At 52.6% G+C, this 16,534-nt stretch overlaps 1 protein-coding gene and 1 long non-coding RNA gene across 3 annotated transcripts in view; one reads left to right on the forward strand and one right to left on the reverse strand.

Annotated features, from left to right (window-relative positions):
- Nucleotides 1-1,062: 1,062 nt before the first annotated feature.
- Nucleotides 1,063-16,534, reverse strand: part of Prkcd (protein kinase C delta) — a 31,750-nt gene continuing 16,278 nt past the window's right edge. Inside the window, exons 2-18 of one of the 2 annotated variants that reach the window (XM_042284507.2) lie at nucleotides 15,671-15,790; nucleotides 14,591-14,790; nucleotides 13,176-13,236; nucleotides 12,841-13,003; nucleotides 12,708-12,739; nucleotides 11,547-11,632; nucleotides 11,230-11,359; nucleotides 10,171-10,271; nucleotides 8,875-9,049; nucleotides 8,592-8,692; nucleotides 8,309-8,482; nucleotides 8,017-8,108; nucleotides 7,404-7,466; nucleotides 5,785-5,923; nucleotides 5,490-5,678; nucleotides 4,707-4,835; nucleotides 1,063-1,697 (exon numbers count right to left, since the gene is read on the reverse strand). In XM_042284507.2, coding sequence (XP_042140441.1) covers nucleotides 1,539-1,697; nucleotides 4,707-4,835; nucleotides 5,490-5,678; nucleotides 5,785-5,923; nucleotides 7,404-7,466; nucleotides 8,017-8,108; nucleotides 8,309-8,482; nucleotides 8,592-8,692; nucleotides 8,875-9,049; nucleotides 10,171-10,271; nucleotides 11,230-11,359; nucleotides 11,547-11,632; nucleotides 12,708-12,739; nucleotides 12,841-13,003; nucleotides 13,176-13,236; nucleotides 14,591-14,790; nucleotides 15,671-15,782 — 2,106 coding nt within the window. In that variant the 5' untranslated portion in view covers nucleotides 15,783-15,790 and the 3' untranslated portion in view covers nucleotides 1,063-1,538. The remainder of the gene's footprint in view (nucleotides 1,698-4,706; nucleotides 4,836-5,489; nucleotides 5,679-5,784; nucleotides 5,924-7,403; nucleotides 7,467-8,016; nucleotides 8,109-8,308; nucleotides 8,483-8,591; nucleotides 8,693-8,874; nucleotides 9,050-10,170; nucleotides 10,272-11,229; nucleotides 11,360-11,546; nucleotides 11,633-12,707; nucleotides 12,740-12,840; nucleotides 13,004-13,175; nucleotides 13,237-14,590; nucleotides 14,791-15,670; nucleotides 15,791-16,534) is intronic. The other variant, XM_006981498.4, reaches the window with a different exon arrangement.
- LOC121832223 (uncharacterized) lies at nucleotides 14,622-15,835 on the forward strand. The gene is made up of 3 exons (XR_006075789.2): nucleotides 14,622-14,756; nucleotides 15,046-15,154; nucleotides 15,701-15,835. It is a non-coding gene; the product is annotated as an uncharacterized LOC121832223 (long non-coding RNA).

The following is a 16,534-nucleotide window of genomic DNA, read 5'->3' on the forward strand; positions in this document are numbered from 1 at the left end:
TGAAGAGAGCCCCGCCAGCGACTCTGCATACCAAGGCCACGCTGGCTCACAGGCAGCTGCCAGGCGCTGTGTCTTGGAGCCAGGCTCCTTGACTGCAGGCAGTGAGGTCAACATACTGGAGCATGCCTCACCACACCATCCAGGAGCGAGGCATTCTCTCTCCCACCTGCCCCTCCCCTCTCCTCCGGGTAGGCAAGGACTCTTGTGGAATAATTCTAGAACTTAGAGGCTGACTCATCTCTCAAGAATGAAGATAAGCGCCGGGCGGTGGTGGCGCACACCTTTAATCCCAGCACTTGGGAGGCAGAGGCAGGTGGATCTCTTTGAGTTCGAGGCCAGCCTGGTCTACAGAGTGAGATCCAGGTCAGGCACCAAAACTACACAGAGAAACCCTGTCTTGAAAAATAAAACAAAACAAAACGAAACAAACAACAACAACAAAAAAGCTTTTTCCTTTCTTTGTCTTCTGCTTAATCTGGGGCCAGCCTCTAAATCTTTTTAAAATCATTATTATTTTTAAGACAGGGTTTCTTATAGCCCAGGCTGGCCTTGAAACTCACTGTGTGTGTGGCTAAGAATAAACCTGAAGTCGTGATCTTCCTGCTTCTACCTCCCAAATGTCCTGCTGGGGGCGGGGCTTCATGCATGTTAGGCAAGTGCTCTACCAACTGAACTACATCCCACGTGCCCTTTTTACATTTACCATCGGTGGGTGTGTGTGTGCACACTGATCGAGCGGGAGATGGAACCCAGAGTTTTATGCATGCTAAGCAAGTGCTCCATCCCTGAGACACACTCCCGGGTCTAAGCCTCTGCTCCAGCTTTTAGGCCTGGCTTTTTGCTTCTCTCGACTTCTGGGCTGACTTCTCTGCCCAGCGACAGATTACAGCCGGTCTCACCTCCTGCCATCACCCCACAGAGACATCCCAGGGCCCTGGAGCAAAGGGAAACCCCTAAATACAAACACATTTGCATGAAGACGCAGGGGTCTGTGACTACAGTCAATAGTGGCAGGAGCACCTGCTACCAGCTTCCTGGGACATAAATGTCCCCACAGCCAGGTTGGTACCATTCAGTGTTTATTTAGACACACATAAAAGAACCTTGTGGTTCAGACAGTTTGTGCTTTTTTTTTTCCTTTTGGTCACATATATATATATACATACACATACATATATATGTGTACATGTTTTTTTAAAAAAAGGTCAACACATTACCAGTCCCCTACATGCTTTCTATACTGAGCAATATATACAGCTATTATATATATGTGCATATATATAATATATATTTCAATAACTACATTCAAGTAATGAAACACAGGATTTACAGTCTCCCTCGGACGGCAAAGGGAAAGGAAATTCACAAACAGTTCACAGAGGAAGTACTGAGCCCAGCCAACAAGAGCCGAACCCTCTGAGGATGTGGGGGCAGCAGCAGCAGTCACCCAGTCACCCGCTGTTGTCCAGGGCATGCATGCGGACTTGAACCAGGGCAGACTGGCCTGCTCTGCTGGCGTGTAAAGCAGGTCTGGGAGCTCACTTGTCTAGGAGTTGCTCAAACTTGGGATTCACAAAGGAGAAGCCTTGGAAGGCTGCCTGGTCCATAGAGTCGATGAGGTTCTTGTCACTGTAGGAAAGGCGGGGTTTCTCACTCAGGAACTCTTGGTCAAAGTTGCTGTAGTCTGCAGGGGATTTCTGTGAGGAAGGCAGCAGAGGGTGAGTGTGACTATTGGGGTATCTCCAAGGTCTGTCCTCAAAGGCATGACAGGCACCCAGGCCTCTGGGGTCCTGGTGGGGCAAGCCAGGGCAGTCCACTCAATCGGGAAAGAGGATGTCACTGGTCACCTAAAGGCAGTCCCACCATAGGGGATGCTATTTCTCAAGGGATGAGGAAGGCAGGTGGGGGGGCACTGGGTTAGTGAGGGACAGGGGACATGGTCTGGAACAGGGGCATGAACTACAGTCTATCAGCCACATGTCTCCCGCTCTGTTTTTAATGGGGCCTATAAGCTAAGAATAGCTTTTGCTATTTTTGTTTAGCTAGTTTTGGTTTTGGTTTTAGTATTTTTGAAACAAAGTCTCATGTAGCCCAGGCTGTCTACAAATTCATGATCCTCCTGCCTCAGCCTCCCAAGCGCTGGCATCATTGGCCACCACTTCCAGCTCTAACCCTTGTGATTTTTAATGGTTGGGAGAAGAAAAAAAAAAAAAAACAATTAAAAGGATACCCAACGTTATATGAAAATGAGGTCGAATGCAAATTTCTGTGCCCACAAATCAAGTTTATGACTATACAACCACACTCATTGTTGACACATGGATTATGGCTGCATTGAGACTGCCTGGCCTGCAAAGTTAGAAATACTTATTCTCAGTCTGTCTATAAGAAAAGTACCTAATTCACTGCCCCTAAGGCCTGGATAAGATAGTAACAGGTCTCTGGTGACCCTGGGGCCAAACTGAGCTAGAGGGCCCGATCGTTCAGCTAGCACTGGTTTGTTTGGCAGATTGTTGGGACTCATATCCAGGGCCGTGTGTGTGTGTGTGTGTGTGTGAAGCAAGTGCTTCACAACTGGCTACATGCCCAGCCCCCAGTGCCGGTTTGGATAGAATCAGAAGCAACATTTTTAACATGGAAATCCAGATTTCTGGCTTCTTTTGAAAACAGGTGGATTAGGAGCCCTGGGTTTCCTTCCTTCCTTCATCTGACCCCACCCCACGGTCCCAGAGAGAAATGTTACTGTTCTATTTGTAAAAAAACCAGGCTCAGAGACATTAGGCCTTGCTCTGTGGCCAGAGGTTTGATGGGTGAACGACTGGAACCTGTTTTTTTTTTTTTTATTATTTTGTTTTTGTTCTTTCAAGACAAAGTCTCATGCAACTGAGGCTGGCCTTGAACCTATGATTTTCCTGCCTCCACCTCCCAAGGGCTGGGATTACAGTTATGTGCTACCATGCCTGGTTTTGGTGGTTTTTTTGTTTGTTTTTGTTTTGTTTTTGTTTTTACCTTTATTTGGGGAGGGCACTGACATGCTAGGTGAGCACTCTGCCACTGAGCTGGCTACACCGGAGCCCTTGAGCTTACTTCCTGGTAGGCCCATCCTTGGGGCTGAGAGCCCACTGCCCTGTTCACTGTGCCCGCGCTGTCCTGCCCCCGGTGGAGCGTCACACCTGATTGGTGTGTGCAGGAAGAAACTTCTCCCAGTAGCAAGAGCCATGTGCTGCTCTTACAGCTGGGTCAGCTTGTCACCATGCTCAGGGAGCCTGTGACTATGAGCTCCACAAGGAAAAGTGTCCTGCTGTCTCAAAGCACAAATGTGGGGCATGTCACAGAGACTGCCCAGTGGGAACAGTATGTCCCAGCAGAGGACAGAGAGCAATCGAGAGGAAGGCAGAGAAGAAGCTGTGATCACAAAAGAGACACAGCGTCCTAACTGCTCTCTTAAAAGACAGGATCATGCTGTGTATCCTGCGCTTGAAGTTGAGGACCTCCTGTGTCCATCTGAGTGTTAGGATTACACGTGTACATCATCACACCCAGCAAGTTCCCAGTGATGCAATCCGCTTCTTATCTCAACCAGTCCCAGTGGCCTCTGAGGATCTGGGGCCTTGATGCAAGCATTGCTCACTTACCAGGAATACCCTCTAGCTGCCCTCTGCCTGGTCTGACATCCCAAGCCCTACTCACACCCAGCAGTTCTTCTAGGCAGCCTTTCAGACCACTCTGTTCCCTGCATCCCAGGCTCCTACTGATACACCCTCTCAAAAGCAACCCACAGATGTGTGCCCTGTGACATCTCCCACACTGTTGTCTTGTCACAGATTGTCACCAGTGTGCAAACGTCCTGTCTGGGCTCCTCTAGCTCTGGGGCTTTTTCTTACTTCACCAAAGCCCAGCACAGTGCACTCAACAAGGACTTGGCATGCCCAATATCGATTGGAAAATGGATGTGATTGATGATTAGACAGATGGAGGATGGAGGTGAAGCCCTAACTCTGGTGGTCAAAAAATAGTTTCCAGAACACAGAGTACTGAAGAATTTTGTTACAAGATGGCTGGCAGCAGGCATGGAGGTGTGCACCTGGAAGAGGACAGCGGCAGTCCCGAGTTCTGAGTCAGGCTGAACAACACAGTGAGGTCCTGCCTCTCTGTCCTTCTCTCTTGGATAGGGTCTCACTCCGCAGCCCCGGCTGACCTGGACTTACAAGGCTCTCTTACCCCAGCACCAGGTGCCTCAAGGCCTCACCACCACTACACCTGGTCTTCTCTGTCCTTGTTCTGAAACAGGGCTCCACGACGCAGCCCTAGCCAGCTGAAAAATAACTATGAAGACTAGGCTGGCCTCAAACTTATGGTTACTCTCCTGCTTCTGCCTCCCAAGTATTGGGGTTACAGGTATGCTCTATCAGGCCTGTTTTAGCTTCCGCTTCTTACTTGGTGGTACTAAGATCAAACCTATGCTTTGTACATACTAGGTTAAATGCTCGACCATGAGGTGAACCCCCAGTGCCAACTGTCTGTGAGACTGCTGGAGCTGGCCTGAGGAGATTATGAGAACGTAAGAGCAGAGGCTTGGTACAGCATGCCGGGGAGAACAGGAAGCAGGCTTGTTGGAAAAGGGAAAGGGGGCGAGTGTGGGATTGATGCAGGAAGTGGGCAGAGCAAGGGAGGGACCAGTCTTAGAACAGGGGTGGGGGACATACCACTTTGGGCTTGAAGGGCGGCTCCACCTTCCGCTTCTCCAGCAGCGCCCAGTTGATGGTCTTGAAAAAGGGGTGAATCCTGATGTTTCCTGTCATTCCCAGCCTCTTGACCGGCTCCCTCTCGAACAGCTGCAATCCACAGGGGCCTCGGTCAGGACTCAAGGCCATGGGAAACTGGAGTTTTTGCAAACTGCAAACAGCCCTAGGGCCCCGAGGCTGGACAGACTTAGCTCAGGAACTCTGGGGCTGAGGGTAAGCTCTATGTCTCACTGACACTCACTGTGAGCCGAGGTGCTGAGTGTTACGGGTTTCTATGTTTCTATCAACTCTGAGGCAGTTTGAAGATAAGGAGAGGGAGGTTAAGTGACCCACCCAAGGTTACCAGCTAGTCACAGACAGACAGAGCCAGGACTTGGCCTCAGGTCTGTCTGTCTCCTGACCTCTTAGCCACCACATCCTGTGATTCCAGACAGGGGACTCAGAAAGGAATGCCTAGAAACAGGGACAGACCGGGCGGTGGTGGTGGCACACGCCTTTAATCCCAGCACTCGGCAGGCAGAGCCAGGCGGGATCTCTGAGTTCGAGGCCAGCCTGGGCTACCAAGTGAGTTCCAGGAAAGGCGCAAAGCTACACAAAGAAACTCTGTCTCGGGAAAAAAAAAAAAAAAAAAAAAAACAGAAACAGGGACAGACCAAGGCTTGGGATATGTCAGGCATGGAGCCCCAGGGAGGCCCTATTTTAGAGGCAGGTCCCCCTGAAACCCGAAACCCTAGCCAGGCTCACCTTTTCCATAATGTCCTTGGACTCTTTGGTGATCCAGCGGGGATAGTGTGGTGTGTCCACTTGGATGGACTCAAAGAGTTCATCCTCATCATCACCATGGAAGGGTGACTGGCCAATGAGCATCTCATAGAGGAGGACCCCAAAGGACCACCAGTCCACAGAGAACGTGTACTTCAGGCCCTTCAGGATCTGGGGGCAACAGTGGTTAGAGTAGGGTACCAGGCTTCTTCAGGAAGCCTCCCTGGCTCTACCCTAACGAGGCCAAATGCACACTGAGTGAGAGACAGCTATTCACCTCAGGGGCGATGTAGTCAGGGGTGCCGCAGAAGGTGCTGGCCCGGTTCTCTCCAAATATATTCTCTTTGCACATCCCAAAGTCGGCTATCTTGATGTGGCCATCCCGGTCCAGCATCACGTTGTCCAGCTTGAGGTCCCTGAGGAGAGGAGAGGACAGAATAGCCCTGGGTGCCCGTTCTAACCCTCCCTAGCCTTGCTGCCACATGCTGGGTCCAGCCCTGCAAGCCCACAACTTTCCCTTGGAGCACGAGAGAGCACAGAGGAGAAAGGGAAGCTGGGATGCTAAACCCAAGTGCCTTCTGGCCGCTAAATGTGGGACACACAATACCCTACTCCCTGAAGCCCCGAGTGACATCACTTGCCCCTTGTCACCTCACCGGCTGGCAGATATATCCCAATCTGCTTCTACCCAGCTCAGGGTTATCTAACTCAACAAGGGCAGGGACCACGTTGGTTTCCCTCATGAGTCATCTGAATGGACAAACAGTACAAGGTTTCTCTCTGCTTCAACCACCAGACAGCCTCCAGTGATGCTAGGCATGGACCGCAAATTGGAATATGTCTCTCACTCCCAAGTTTTACTTATTATTATTTTGTATTTACACGTTATATATGTGCGCCTGTGGGTGGGTAAGTGCACAAGTGTAGGTGCCTACAGAGGCCAGAAGAGGGCGTTAGATCCCTGGAACTAGAACTATAAGCAGTTTTGAGCCACTGGACCCAACCCTAGCCGGGCGGTGGTGGCACATGCCTTTAATCCCAGCACTGGGGAGGCAGATCCAGGAGGATCTCTGTGAGTTTGAGGCCAGCCTGGTCTACAGAGTGAGTTCCAGGACAGGCACCAAAACTACGCTGTGAAACCCTGTCTCACAAAAAAAAAAAAAAAAAAAAAAAACAACCCTGCAAGAGCAGCAGGTGCTCTAAACTGCTGTCTCTCCAGCTCCCCGCTCCACCCCAGAACCCTGCAACATGTATTTGATACACACTGTCACATGGCTTGGTTTGGTTGATTTTCTTTTCTTTTATGAGATAGGGTCTCAATATGCAGCCCATGCTGATTTTTAATTCTTTTTTGTTTGAGACAAGGTCTGACTGTGTAGCTCTGGATGTCCTATGTAGCCCAGGATGGCCTCAAACTCACAGAGATCTGCCTGTCTCTGCCTCCCGTGTGCTGGGATTACAGAGGTGTAAAATCACAACTTGGCTCCACAGGTTAGTTCCAACTTGATAAACAGTTTCATGTCATCCCACATCAAGATACAGAGAAGTCTCAGCCCTTCTGGTGAGTGTATGGCATTCCACCATAGGGTAGAGCATAATGTATTGGATGAAGACTTAAGAAGCCAGTTCATATTGGTGAAGTCTTGGAGTGCTTGGTTGGGGGCTCTGGAGTGAGAATAATGAGCATAACGTAGGGAGACACTGTGCCTGCCAGGGCTGCCTCCCTTCCAACAGCACTGAGCTCCCAGCTCCTGGGGCTGCACCAGCCTCAGCTGCAGGAGCAGAAAAATTCTCACACCGAGTTAGGTTGTTAGGCAAATACTCAGCCACTCACTCACTCTAAGCTGGAAGTGTGATCAGACTAGGCACCACCCTTCTCAGAAGGACCGCCAATACCTGTAAATGATGCCTTTGCTGTGTAGAAACTGTAGCCCACAGATGATCTCAGCCGCATAAAACCTGAGCAAGAGACAATGTTCCAGGATTTTGCCCACCAGTCCTATCACCCCACCCCAGGACAGGAAATGCTATAAACAACTCTACCAACACTATGGACCCAACCAAGCACATTTTTTAATCAGGTAAGTGGAGGCTGGAAGCCCAGGCGGCAAATTTGGAGGGAAAGCTAAATAAGCCAAGGCTGTGTTGTAGGAGGGCATTTCTGTTGACACAAGTGTGCAACACATGCCGCTAACTTAGGGGTATCCAAACACTTGAAGACATTACTACTGTCGTCCAGGGGCCGCACACCAGGGGCCATGTAGTGCAGGGCACTATCCATTCTGCTGTTCTGGCTGACGCCCAAAGAGACGACAAGGACCGAGAGTACCTGTGCTGGCCCCAGAGCCAGAGCTTGCTTCCCACAGTGTCCCGAGTGTCCCCAGCGCAAGCTCTGTCCTGACTCAAGCTTTTCCAGGGGGGGGGGGGGGTGGGGGTGGGAGGAAGGATAAAGGGCAGAGTGGCAGTGCACTCAGCCAGAGTCCCTCTCCTACAAAGGGCCCTCACATACATAGCCCGGTAGAGTTCGAAGCGGCCTTTGTCCTGAATGTGGTACATCAGGTCACCCCCATTGAGGAACTCCATCACGAAGAACAGGTGGTCCTGGAGTGGGGCAGGAGGTGAGCAGAGGTAAAGGGACAAGTAGGAGGTACCCCTGCAAAAGATCACAGAGCCCCAAAAGGAAGTAGAGGACACAGGACCTGGGGTGATGGTGACAACTTAGGAAGTGACCGCAATAGACACAGCCCCACTGTGGGGGGTAATCAGGTCGGGGCATGGGCAATGACGGGGAAGGCCAGAACCTTGGTCTGGAAGGTACAGATGAGGTGGGTGAGAAAGGGATTCTCCCAGGCGAGCGCCAGCACCCGCTTCTCCACCATGGTGCATTCCACATCGTCATCGATCAACACCACGTCCTTCTTCAGGCACTTGACTGCAAAGTACTGGTCTTTGCCCTTGAGCTCGGCAAGCAGGACCTACCAATGGGCAGGATGCTGAGCAAAGGCCCTGCAGGTCGCCAGCACCCAGCCTCTGGTGTGCCCCGGGAGCCCCCTGAGCCCTGCTCCTCAGGCTGCCCTCTCTCACCTTGCCAAAGCTGCCTTTGCCCAGCACTTTGTGGAAGGTGAAGTTATCGATGTTGCACCGGCTGCTCCCCTCCCAGATCTTGCCATAGGTCCCATTGTTGTCTGTGGGAGAGGCGGAGACATGACTCCTTCTTCCCAGGGCACAGGGGAGGAGAGAAGGGGCTCCCTCCCCGAGGTGCTACCTCTTCCCTGAACTGACTAGACAGAAAGACCTACTGGAGTCCCAAGGGTGGGCTGGTGGGGGCCGGAGAGAAAGGGGCTCCGGGCCTCGACCCAGGACTCACTTCTCAAGGCAGACCAGCCCTGTTCTTTGCTCTGTTGGGGAATGGGAGCCTTAAAGAAGGCATCTGGCCCGACTTCACCTGGGGCGTCATCCTTAGAGACTCCGGCCTTCTTCTCGAATCCCTGGTATATTCCAACATTTTCTGGTGATCCTGAATCCAGCTTCCGTAAAGATCTCTAGAGAAAGAGCAAAAGAAGGAAGCCAAATGGTTAGAACTCCTAGGCCAGGAAAAGGACCCCCACCACAATATCCCCCTCAATTCCAATGGTGTCAGAGGGGCAGAGCCTAGGCCTCCCAGGCCACATGCCTTCCTTCCCCTGGCCCTGCGATCTGAAAGGCACAGATTATAGGCACAGACATTTAGTAAACTGAACCATACCTTCCTAAGAATTTAATAAATTGTTTAATCTCATTTCTTTTTTCTAACAGTTTTTTACATTTATTTGTGTGTATGTGCATGCACACATGTGCACACGTGCATATACCACAGGACAACTTGTGGGATGCTTCTCTCCTGTTCTGTAGGTTCTGTGAAAGGAACTCAGGATGCCTGGTTGTGTGGAAAGTGCCTTTACCCACTGAAACATCTTGCCAACCACTAGCTTCATTTCTGGCTTTAGAAGTTTACTCTAAAGTTTTATTATCCCTTAAGTTCCAGTCATATGTAAATACACACACACCATGAGAACCCCTTTCTTATACACCCAACACATACACACTGCATATTCACATACCATATACACCTACACATATCATATTATTATGCATGTACATGTATTATGCACAGACATGTATATACAACATATACTCCACATGCCATGTACCACCCACCTCTATATATCACATACTGCATACATACAACACACACACATACACCATGTAAACAAACCTAGACTATGCACACACAGCATACATATGTGCATACCACATACTCTATATACCACCTACCCATAGATAACATACTCTGGACACACATGCTACATACCAAATAAATACCACATTCACATACACACACACACACATCTCTCACACACATAATACCCACACTACATATATCATATATACCACACATGACACATTTAACAGATTCTGTCCTTATTCAAAATGTCCCAATGCTCAGCTCTGCAGTCGCCATCTCCCCTCAGAACTGCCTGAATGATGAATTGCCCAAGATTACAAGGCTACCTCAATGACCTGACAGAAGCCTCACCCACCTCAGGGCTCCCCAGGCACTCTGTGAGCCCTGACACCCTCTGCTTGCACCGTCCTATGTCCAGATCCCACTGCCCTTGCCTACCTGGGTCACCTGGTTCAAGGCCTCAGCCAAGAGCTTCTGGTTGATGCCGCACAGGTTGGCCACCTTCTCCCGGCATTTGTGGTGCACGTTCATGCCACAGTCTGCAAGAAGCACAGTGGACTGCCAGGGTCAGGTCTCAGAAATGGGCAGAGAGGGGTGAGGAGGGGGGGGCAGAGAGGGGTGAGGGGGGGGCAGAGAGGGGTGGGGGGGGGCAGAGAGGGGTGAGGAGGGGGGAAGGAGGGAGGGAGGGAGGGGGAGGGAGAGAGAGAGGGAAGGGGAGAAGAGAACTTTTGAACTGTTGAGCTTCCAGGGGTGAGGGCATCTGAAGCCACCACGAGCATTTGGAGTCTGTCATGGTTGAAGTACAGAAAAAGAAAGTGTCTGGAGGCAGTAACTCACACCCATAATGCCAGCAACTGGGAAGCCGAGGCAGCAAGACTGCTCTGTATTTGAGGCCAGCCTGAGCTACACAGTTCCAGGTCAGCCTGGGCTACAGTGTGAGGCCAAGGTCAAAGAAAGAGAGAGAATGAGAGGAGAGGGAGATGGGAAGATAGAAGGGGAGGGAGGCGGGGAGGGAGAAAAAAGGGGAAAGGGTGGGAGGGAGAGGAAAGAGAGCAAGAGAAGGAGAAGGGGGGAGGGGGACAGGGAAGGAGGGAGAGGGGGATGGGAGGGGGAGGGAGAGAGAGAATGGTAGCTAGTTATATTAACATCTGGGACAAGCAAGATAGGCAGCTTTCCTCAGGCCTTGAGATGCCCCTGAAGGGAAGCCTGGGATAAGGGAGGCTTGGGAGCAGGGCCAGCTAATGTGTGCAAGCCTTGGTTAAGTATTTCCAGTCACTTGCTCCTCAGTGATCCCCAGCGGCACACTTGAGGATGCAGCTCAGAGGGTCTCAGTCAGGAAGGCCAGTGAGGAGGGGTCCCCCATAAGTGAGGGGGTCCCCCCGAAGTGAAGGGTAGACAGATGAGAGTCCTTTGAAGTCTCAAGGAAAGAGGTGCGGCATCATGGTGGGCGCCGGGGCTCAGGAGGTCGGGGGCAGCTGGGATCTGGGTAGCACACACCTTCACACTTCAGCCCCTGCTTCACCAGTCCCCAGAGCAAGCTGCCGCAGTGGTCACAGAAAGTGGGGCTCATGTAGTTGTAAACCTTGAACCGGTGGGGCATGTCAATGTTGAAGCGTTCTTTCTGGAACTAGAGGGAACGGGTATTACAGGTCAGGGGTCACAGGCCAGTTCTCCCCCAACCCTGTGCAGTGTCAGATCCTTAACAGGGTTCCCCCGAGGTCTGGGGATCGCAAAGGCCGAAGAAGGAAAGGAGAGTCTGGGGCCCCCACAGCCCCCCGCCTGCCCAGTCCCCAGACCCCGGGGGCCCAGCTCACGATGGTGTCCCGGCTGTTGGCCGCAGTGCCCGTGCAGCGGCCGATGATCTTGTCAATGCATTTCTTGTGGATGGCGGCGTTGCATTCTTGAAGGAAGGGGCGCAGGCCCAGGACAGGGAGGGGGAGGCACCAAGAGAGGCAGAGTCTGAGCTGGCACTGCTGGCCAAGGACAGCCCTCTGCACAAAGCCAGCCTTCTCGCTGGCCGCCCACACCCTCACCCTACACAGGCCTCAGCCCAGCTTTATTTCTTCCTCCTCCTGCCAACCCTTCCAGAAGGGGCCTGGAAAGGACGGGCAAGAGATGGGCCAATCTAAAGGGCCGTGGAAAACAGAGAAGGTTCAAGGACTCCCGGGGTGGGCAGAAGGGAGGATGTGTGGGGGCCGGAGAGCCTCTCTTTCCCATTTCTGTATTCCAAGTCAGCTAACGGCTGCTAAGCTAGCTCTCTTTCACATGTCCACATGACACACCCCAGTACAAAGACACCCGTACCCTACACACAAAGCTTGCACAATCGTGACAACAGGCGTCTTAGACTGAATGCTCACTACCTGCTAAGCCCTTAAAACATAGCGTACATATTTTACCCCAGTGGCCTTCACACTTGAATCTAATATCCCAGTTTATGGACAAGGAAACAGAGGCACTGGGCCAGTGCTAAGGAACTTGACCAAGGCCTGATAGTGAGCAAATGATAGGACAGCTTCTGCTTGCTCACACCTGCAGTCTGCAGGGCCTGCTCGGCACTGCGTGTCAGGGTGAAAGGTACGCTCACACCTGTTCATCTGAGATACTTGCACCCACAAGCACACTAGTCAGGGGAGTGCTAGTGAAGATCTCACACCCACCCCTGAGGGCAGAGACCGTGTGTGTGTGTGTGTGTGTGTGTGTGTGTGTGTGTGTGTGTGTGTGTGGCTGGTTTCCCTGTAAATCTCTACAACAGCCTATTTTTGGCAACAACCTGAGAACCTGCACAGAGTTGGGAAGGAACGCACAGAACTGGCTTTGGCAAGCTGCAACAAGCCAGCCTGGCACTGACTGACTTGAGCACACACACGGGGGTACCCAGGGCTCTCGTGCAGACGTGACATCCAGACCCAGGGGTGCAGACAACGGCATGTGTAAACACACTCACGCACGCGCTGAAGAGAGGAGAGACTTACGCCGGCACTTGTAACCTTGCTTGTTGAGGCCCCTGGAAGGCAATGCCCCAGCAGAGTGAGTGAGGATGTTTCCGTTCGGTCCCTCCCTCCCGTCCCATGCCACCCCCAGCAGGTGTCCGTCACCAGCCCTCACCAGACAAACTCCTTGCACACAGAGCAGAAGGTGGGCTGCCCAAAGAAGGTGGCGATGAACTCATGGTTCTTGATGTAGTGGATTTTGGCCTGTTTAATGGCCCCACGGCGGTTCATGGTTGGGAACTTGGCCTCCTCCTCACTGCGCATAGACTGTTTGCAATCTGTGAGCCAGAGGGTGAAGTCAGCCCCAGGGTCCATGAAGGACGCTCCCCCTGCAAATCACCCAAGACGGTCCCAACATAACCCCATGGGAGTTGCTTCCTTAGGCACCAGTGCAAGCTCTGCCCCTGATCTGGCAAACAAGCTTGCCCCTGCCCAGGTAGGGAGGCTTACCCCCATCCTCCAGGAAATACTGCACAGACATCAGCACCTTGGCCTGAGGCTGCAGGTCCAGCTGCAGGGGTGGGAGGGAGGTGTTAGATCAGTGAGGGCGGGCCTGGCCCTGGGGAGACTCAGAGCCCGCCCCATGGCTCTCCCCCAAGGCCAAGGGGGGAGCCCTATAGCCTGGCCAGACACCTGCCTGGCCAGGGTGGGCAGGGCCCCGCCCAAGCCCCGCCCCACTCTGCACCCAGGGTATTATTACATTTGGGGAAGTGAAAGGATTCAGTCCACACCCTGCTAGGCCCTGTGGCCCAGCAGCAGTGTGGAGGGAAACTCCCCACCCCACCCCCCATGCACATTCAGACACCACACCGCCATCCCTGAAACACACACACTGTGTACTCTGGGACAGGTTCTTCACTAGCTCAGACCATCTAGAGGGAAGAGCCCAAGCCTCTATTCCAGGACCCAGACCCAGTGGCATTTCCTCAGGAAGAGCATATGGCCAGGGCGCTCCTGGGTCCCTGCCTAACTGGCTGAGAGTCTGAGCAGCCCTGGGTCACACCCTCTCTTCCATCTGGGCGCCTTCATTCCTCACTGAAGGCTGACCAGTGCTTCCAATGGTCACTGAGCCTTTTCAGTTAGGCTGCAGGAGCCTGCAGGGCTGTATGGGCCTGACATTCTACTGCCACCAAGTACACCACCCGAGATGCACGTGGGCACAGGCATGTGCACAGCCCTCATTTCAGCAGGTGAGTGGGCAGGCTGCCAGCTTCCTTCTCTTATCTCTTGGCTGCTAAATATCATGGTGTGGGTCCCATGCCTGGCTAGATCTGTAATATCTTTAAAACACCCCCAACTAGGTGCCTCTCCAAACAGAGCCTGGTGTTGGAGCGGGAGCGAACCACTTTACAGTGCATATCCTGCCTTTCTAAAATTAACGGGGGTGGGGAGGTCAGGGATAGAGGGGAGAAAAGTAGTTGCAATAAGCAAGATAATTCCCTTCACCACCTACAAGGTGTCATATTCTGCAGCGTCTCCAGACTTTGCGGTGCTGGAGACGGAATCTATGGTTTTGTGCATGTTAGACAAGCACTCTACCACTGAGCTACATCCCCAACTCTAATTTTTCACATTTTTTGAAACAGGATCTCATTATGTTTGTTGTCTTGAATTTGTGACCATCCTGCCTCAGCCTCCCAAGTACACAGGATCATAAACCTTTATTCCAACCAACTGGCTTGGAATAAAGCACTGGATACTCATGCTCATTCTGACAAGACCTTGAGGTAAATCAGGGCCAGGATTCAAACCACAGTGGCTACAAAGTCATACTGGTAGTTGGTCCTGATGTCGTGCCCACTCACCAAGTCCCATCCCGCAAGCACACGACGCACATGCAAGACCACGGCCCTCGAGCCTCTCACCCAGAACTCAGCCTTGCCGTTGTTCTTCTTGCAGCGCTCGGCCAGCACTGACACACCCACGGTCACCTCAGACAGTGGGTCCTCAGCGGCCCGCATCAGCACAATCTGAATGACGCGGCCTTCGTAGATGTGGGCATCGAATGTTGACTTCCACTCGGGATACATGGTGGGCTTCTTCTGGACCAGAGTCTTCCCTCGCTCTGCAATAGGAAGTCAGGCTAGGACTCCTAAGTCCTTCCTCCCTCCTTACCCCTCACTGCCACACGACCTACCCTCCGTCCAGTCCCGAGGCCCTGCTACGGCTCTCCAGCATCCCGCGGAGCACCCGGCAGCCTCCCGTGTCTTAGGGTGCTCTGGTGGGCCCCACCTCTCGTCTTGGCTCCTGCCGTTCCCTTTCCTGTAACCCTTTGGCTCCAGCTCCATTTCAGCTCCCCTTTCTGTTTGCATTCACCCAGTGAACACATGTGAGAGCGGCCACATGCCAGCCTTGGACTGGTTGGCAAGGAACATGGCCTGGCCCTGTCTCAAGTGCCAGACAGAGACACGAACCACTGTATTCCTCAGGTAACCACTAAGTCACGGCCGTATGGGATTGAGGACAAAGACCGTGGTTCTAAACCTTTCTGCCATCAAGTGGCCTGACCCTGACATCCAGAGACTTCCTGGAGGAAGGGGCAGCTCAGCTAGAACCTAAAAGGTGTAGGCGGTAGCCGGCAGGGAGCACAAGGTGAGACTAGAGTGAAGGGTGTGTCCTCCAGAAAGCCACCCTGACCCTAGGCTCCCTCAACACAAACTCATCTCCTGTGACCTGTCCAGCTCCCCCTGCTGGGGGACAAGGCAAGGCCAAGCCAGTTCTGGAACACAATAGCCTCAGTGTCCAGCTCAGGGCCTGGCCCAAGAAGACATGGAAATCATGGGGTGAAACCCAAGATGTAGGAGGCTCGATTCAATCAGTGTCAAACCCTGGAGAGAACCTGGTGGCTTCTGTCTTCCTGCACCCTCAGCAGGGTAGCTCAGGGAGACAAGAAGAACCTGGGGGAGAAGGTCCCTTGCCCCTCTAGGGACTAGCTTCCAACCTACCTGTGCTGAGTGCCTCCTTCATCTTCACAGCACAGAAAGGCTGGCTTTCGTCCTCTGTCTGCAGGGAGCCCAGCTCATAGGAATTGAAGGAGATGCGCAGGAACGGCGCCATGGTGAAGCCTGCGGAGGATTGTGCACATGAAGGGATGAAGCGAGGCAGGGGCGCAGAGGCAGTGGAGACCGCTGCCGGCCCCACTCGTCACGGAGCTCACACCACGGGAACTGCCCCACGTGGTACACCAAACGCACTAGTCTCTGGTGCCAATGGGGAAAGCTGGGCAGCCTGACATAAGTCTGGACTTGAGACACCGCTGGTAAAACTAAAAGATGGAAACCAGACTTGCTGAGCGACAGCCACTGTGCTGGCTGCTCTTTTGTCTACCAGGTCAGGGTACTGTCCCCATTCCTGAACTGGACCCTGGAGGCATATGAATTGTGATCCTGAGGCAATAATTTGGGGAAGTCACTCAGTGCCCCTCTCATGGCCAATTACTGACCGCCTAAGCATGCCAGAGACCTAGTATGTGCAACTGCCCTCTTCTCTACTGGCTTGTGAAGCCCCTCTGGATTCTCGGTCGCTCATAACCACCTATGCAGAGAAGCATGGCGAACTGAGTCCTGTTTTATCAGCCAAAGAACCCACTCTTTAGATGGGCAAACTGAGACTCAGGCTGAGCCAGATGGAAGGCTAGAGCTCTGCTAACTCTGCCCTGACTTTGTTCAACACACCCCACCCTCCTGAACACAAGCCCCTCAGGGTCACATGTCTCCTACCTATTTAGATTTCCTGTCCTTTCAAACTGAGAATGGAGGCAGGGACCAAGATCCTTTCCAGGCAGATAAGGAGGTGTGAAAGAAACACAG

The sequence above is a fragment of the Peromyscus maniculatus genome, chromosome 9, assembly GCF_049852395.1.
Source record: "Peromyscus maniculatus bairdii isolate BWxNUB_F1_BW_parent chromosome 9, HU_Pman_BW_mat_3.1, whole genome shotgun sequence".
Lineage (NCBI taxonomy): Eukaryota > Metazoa > Chordata > Mammalia > Rodentia > Cricetidae > Peromyscus > Peromyscus maniculatus.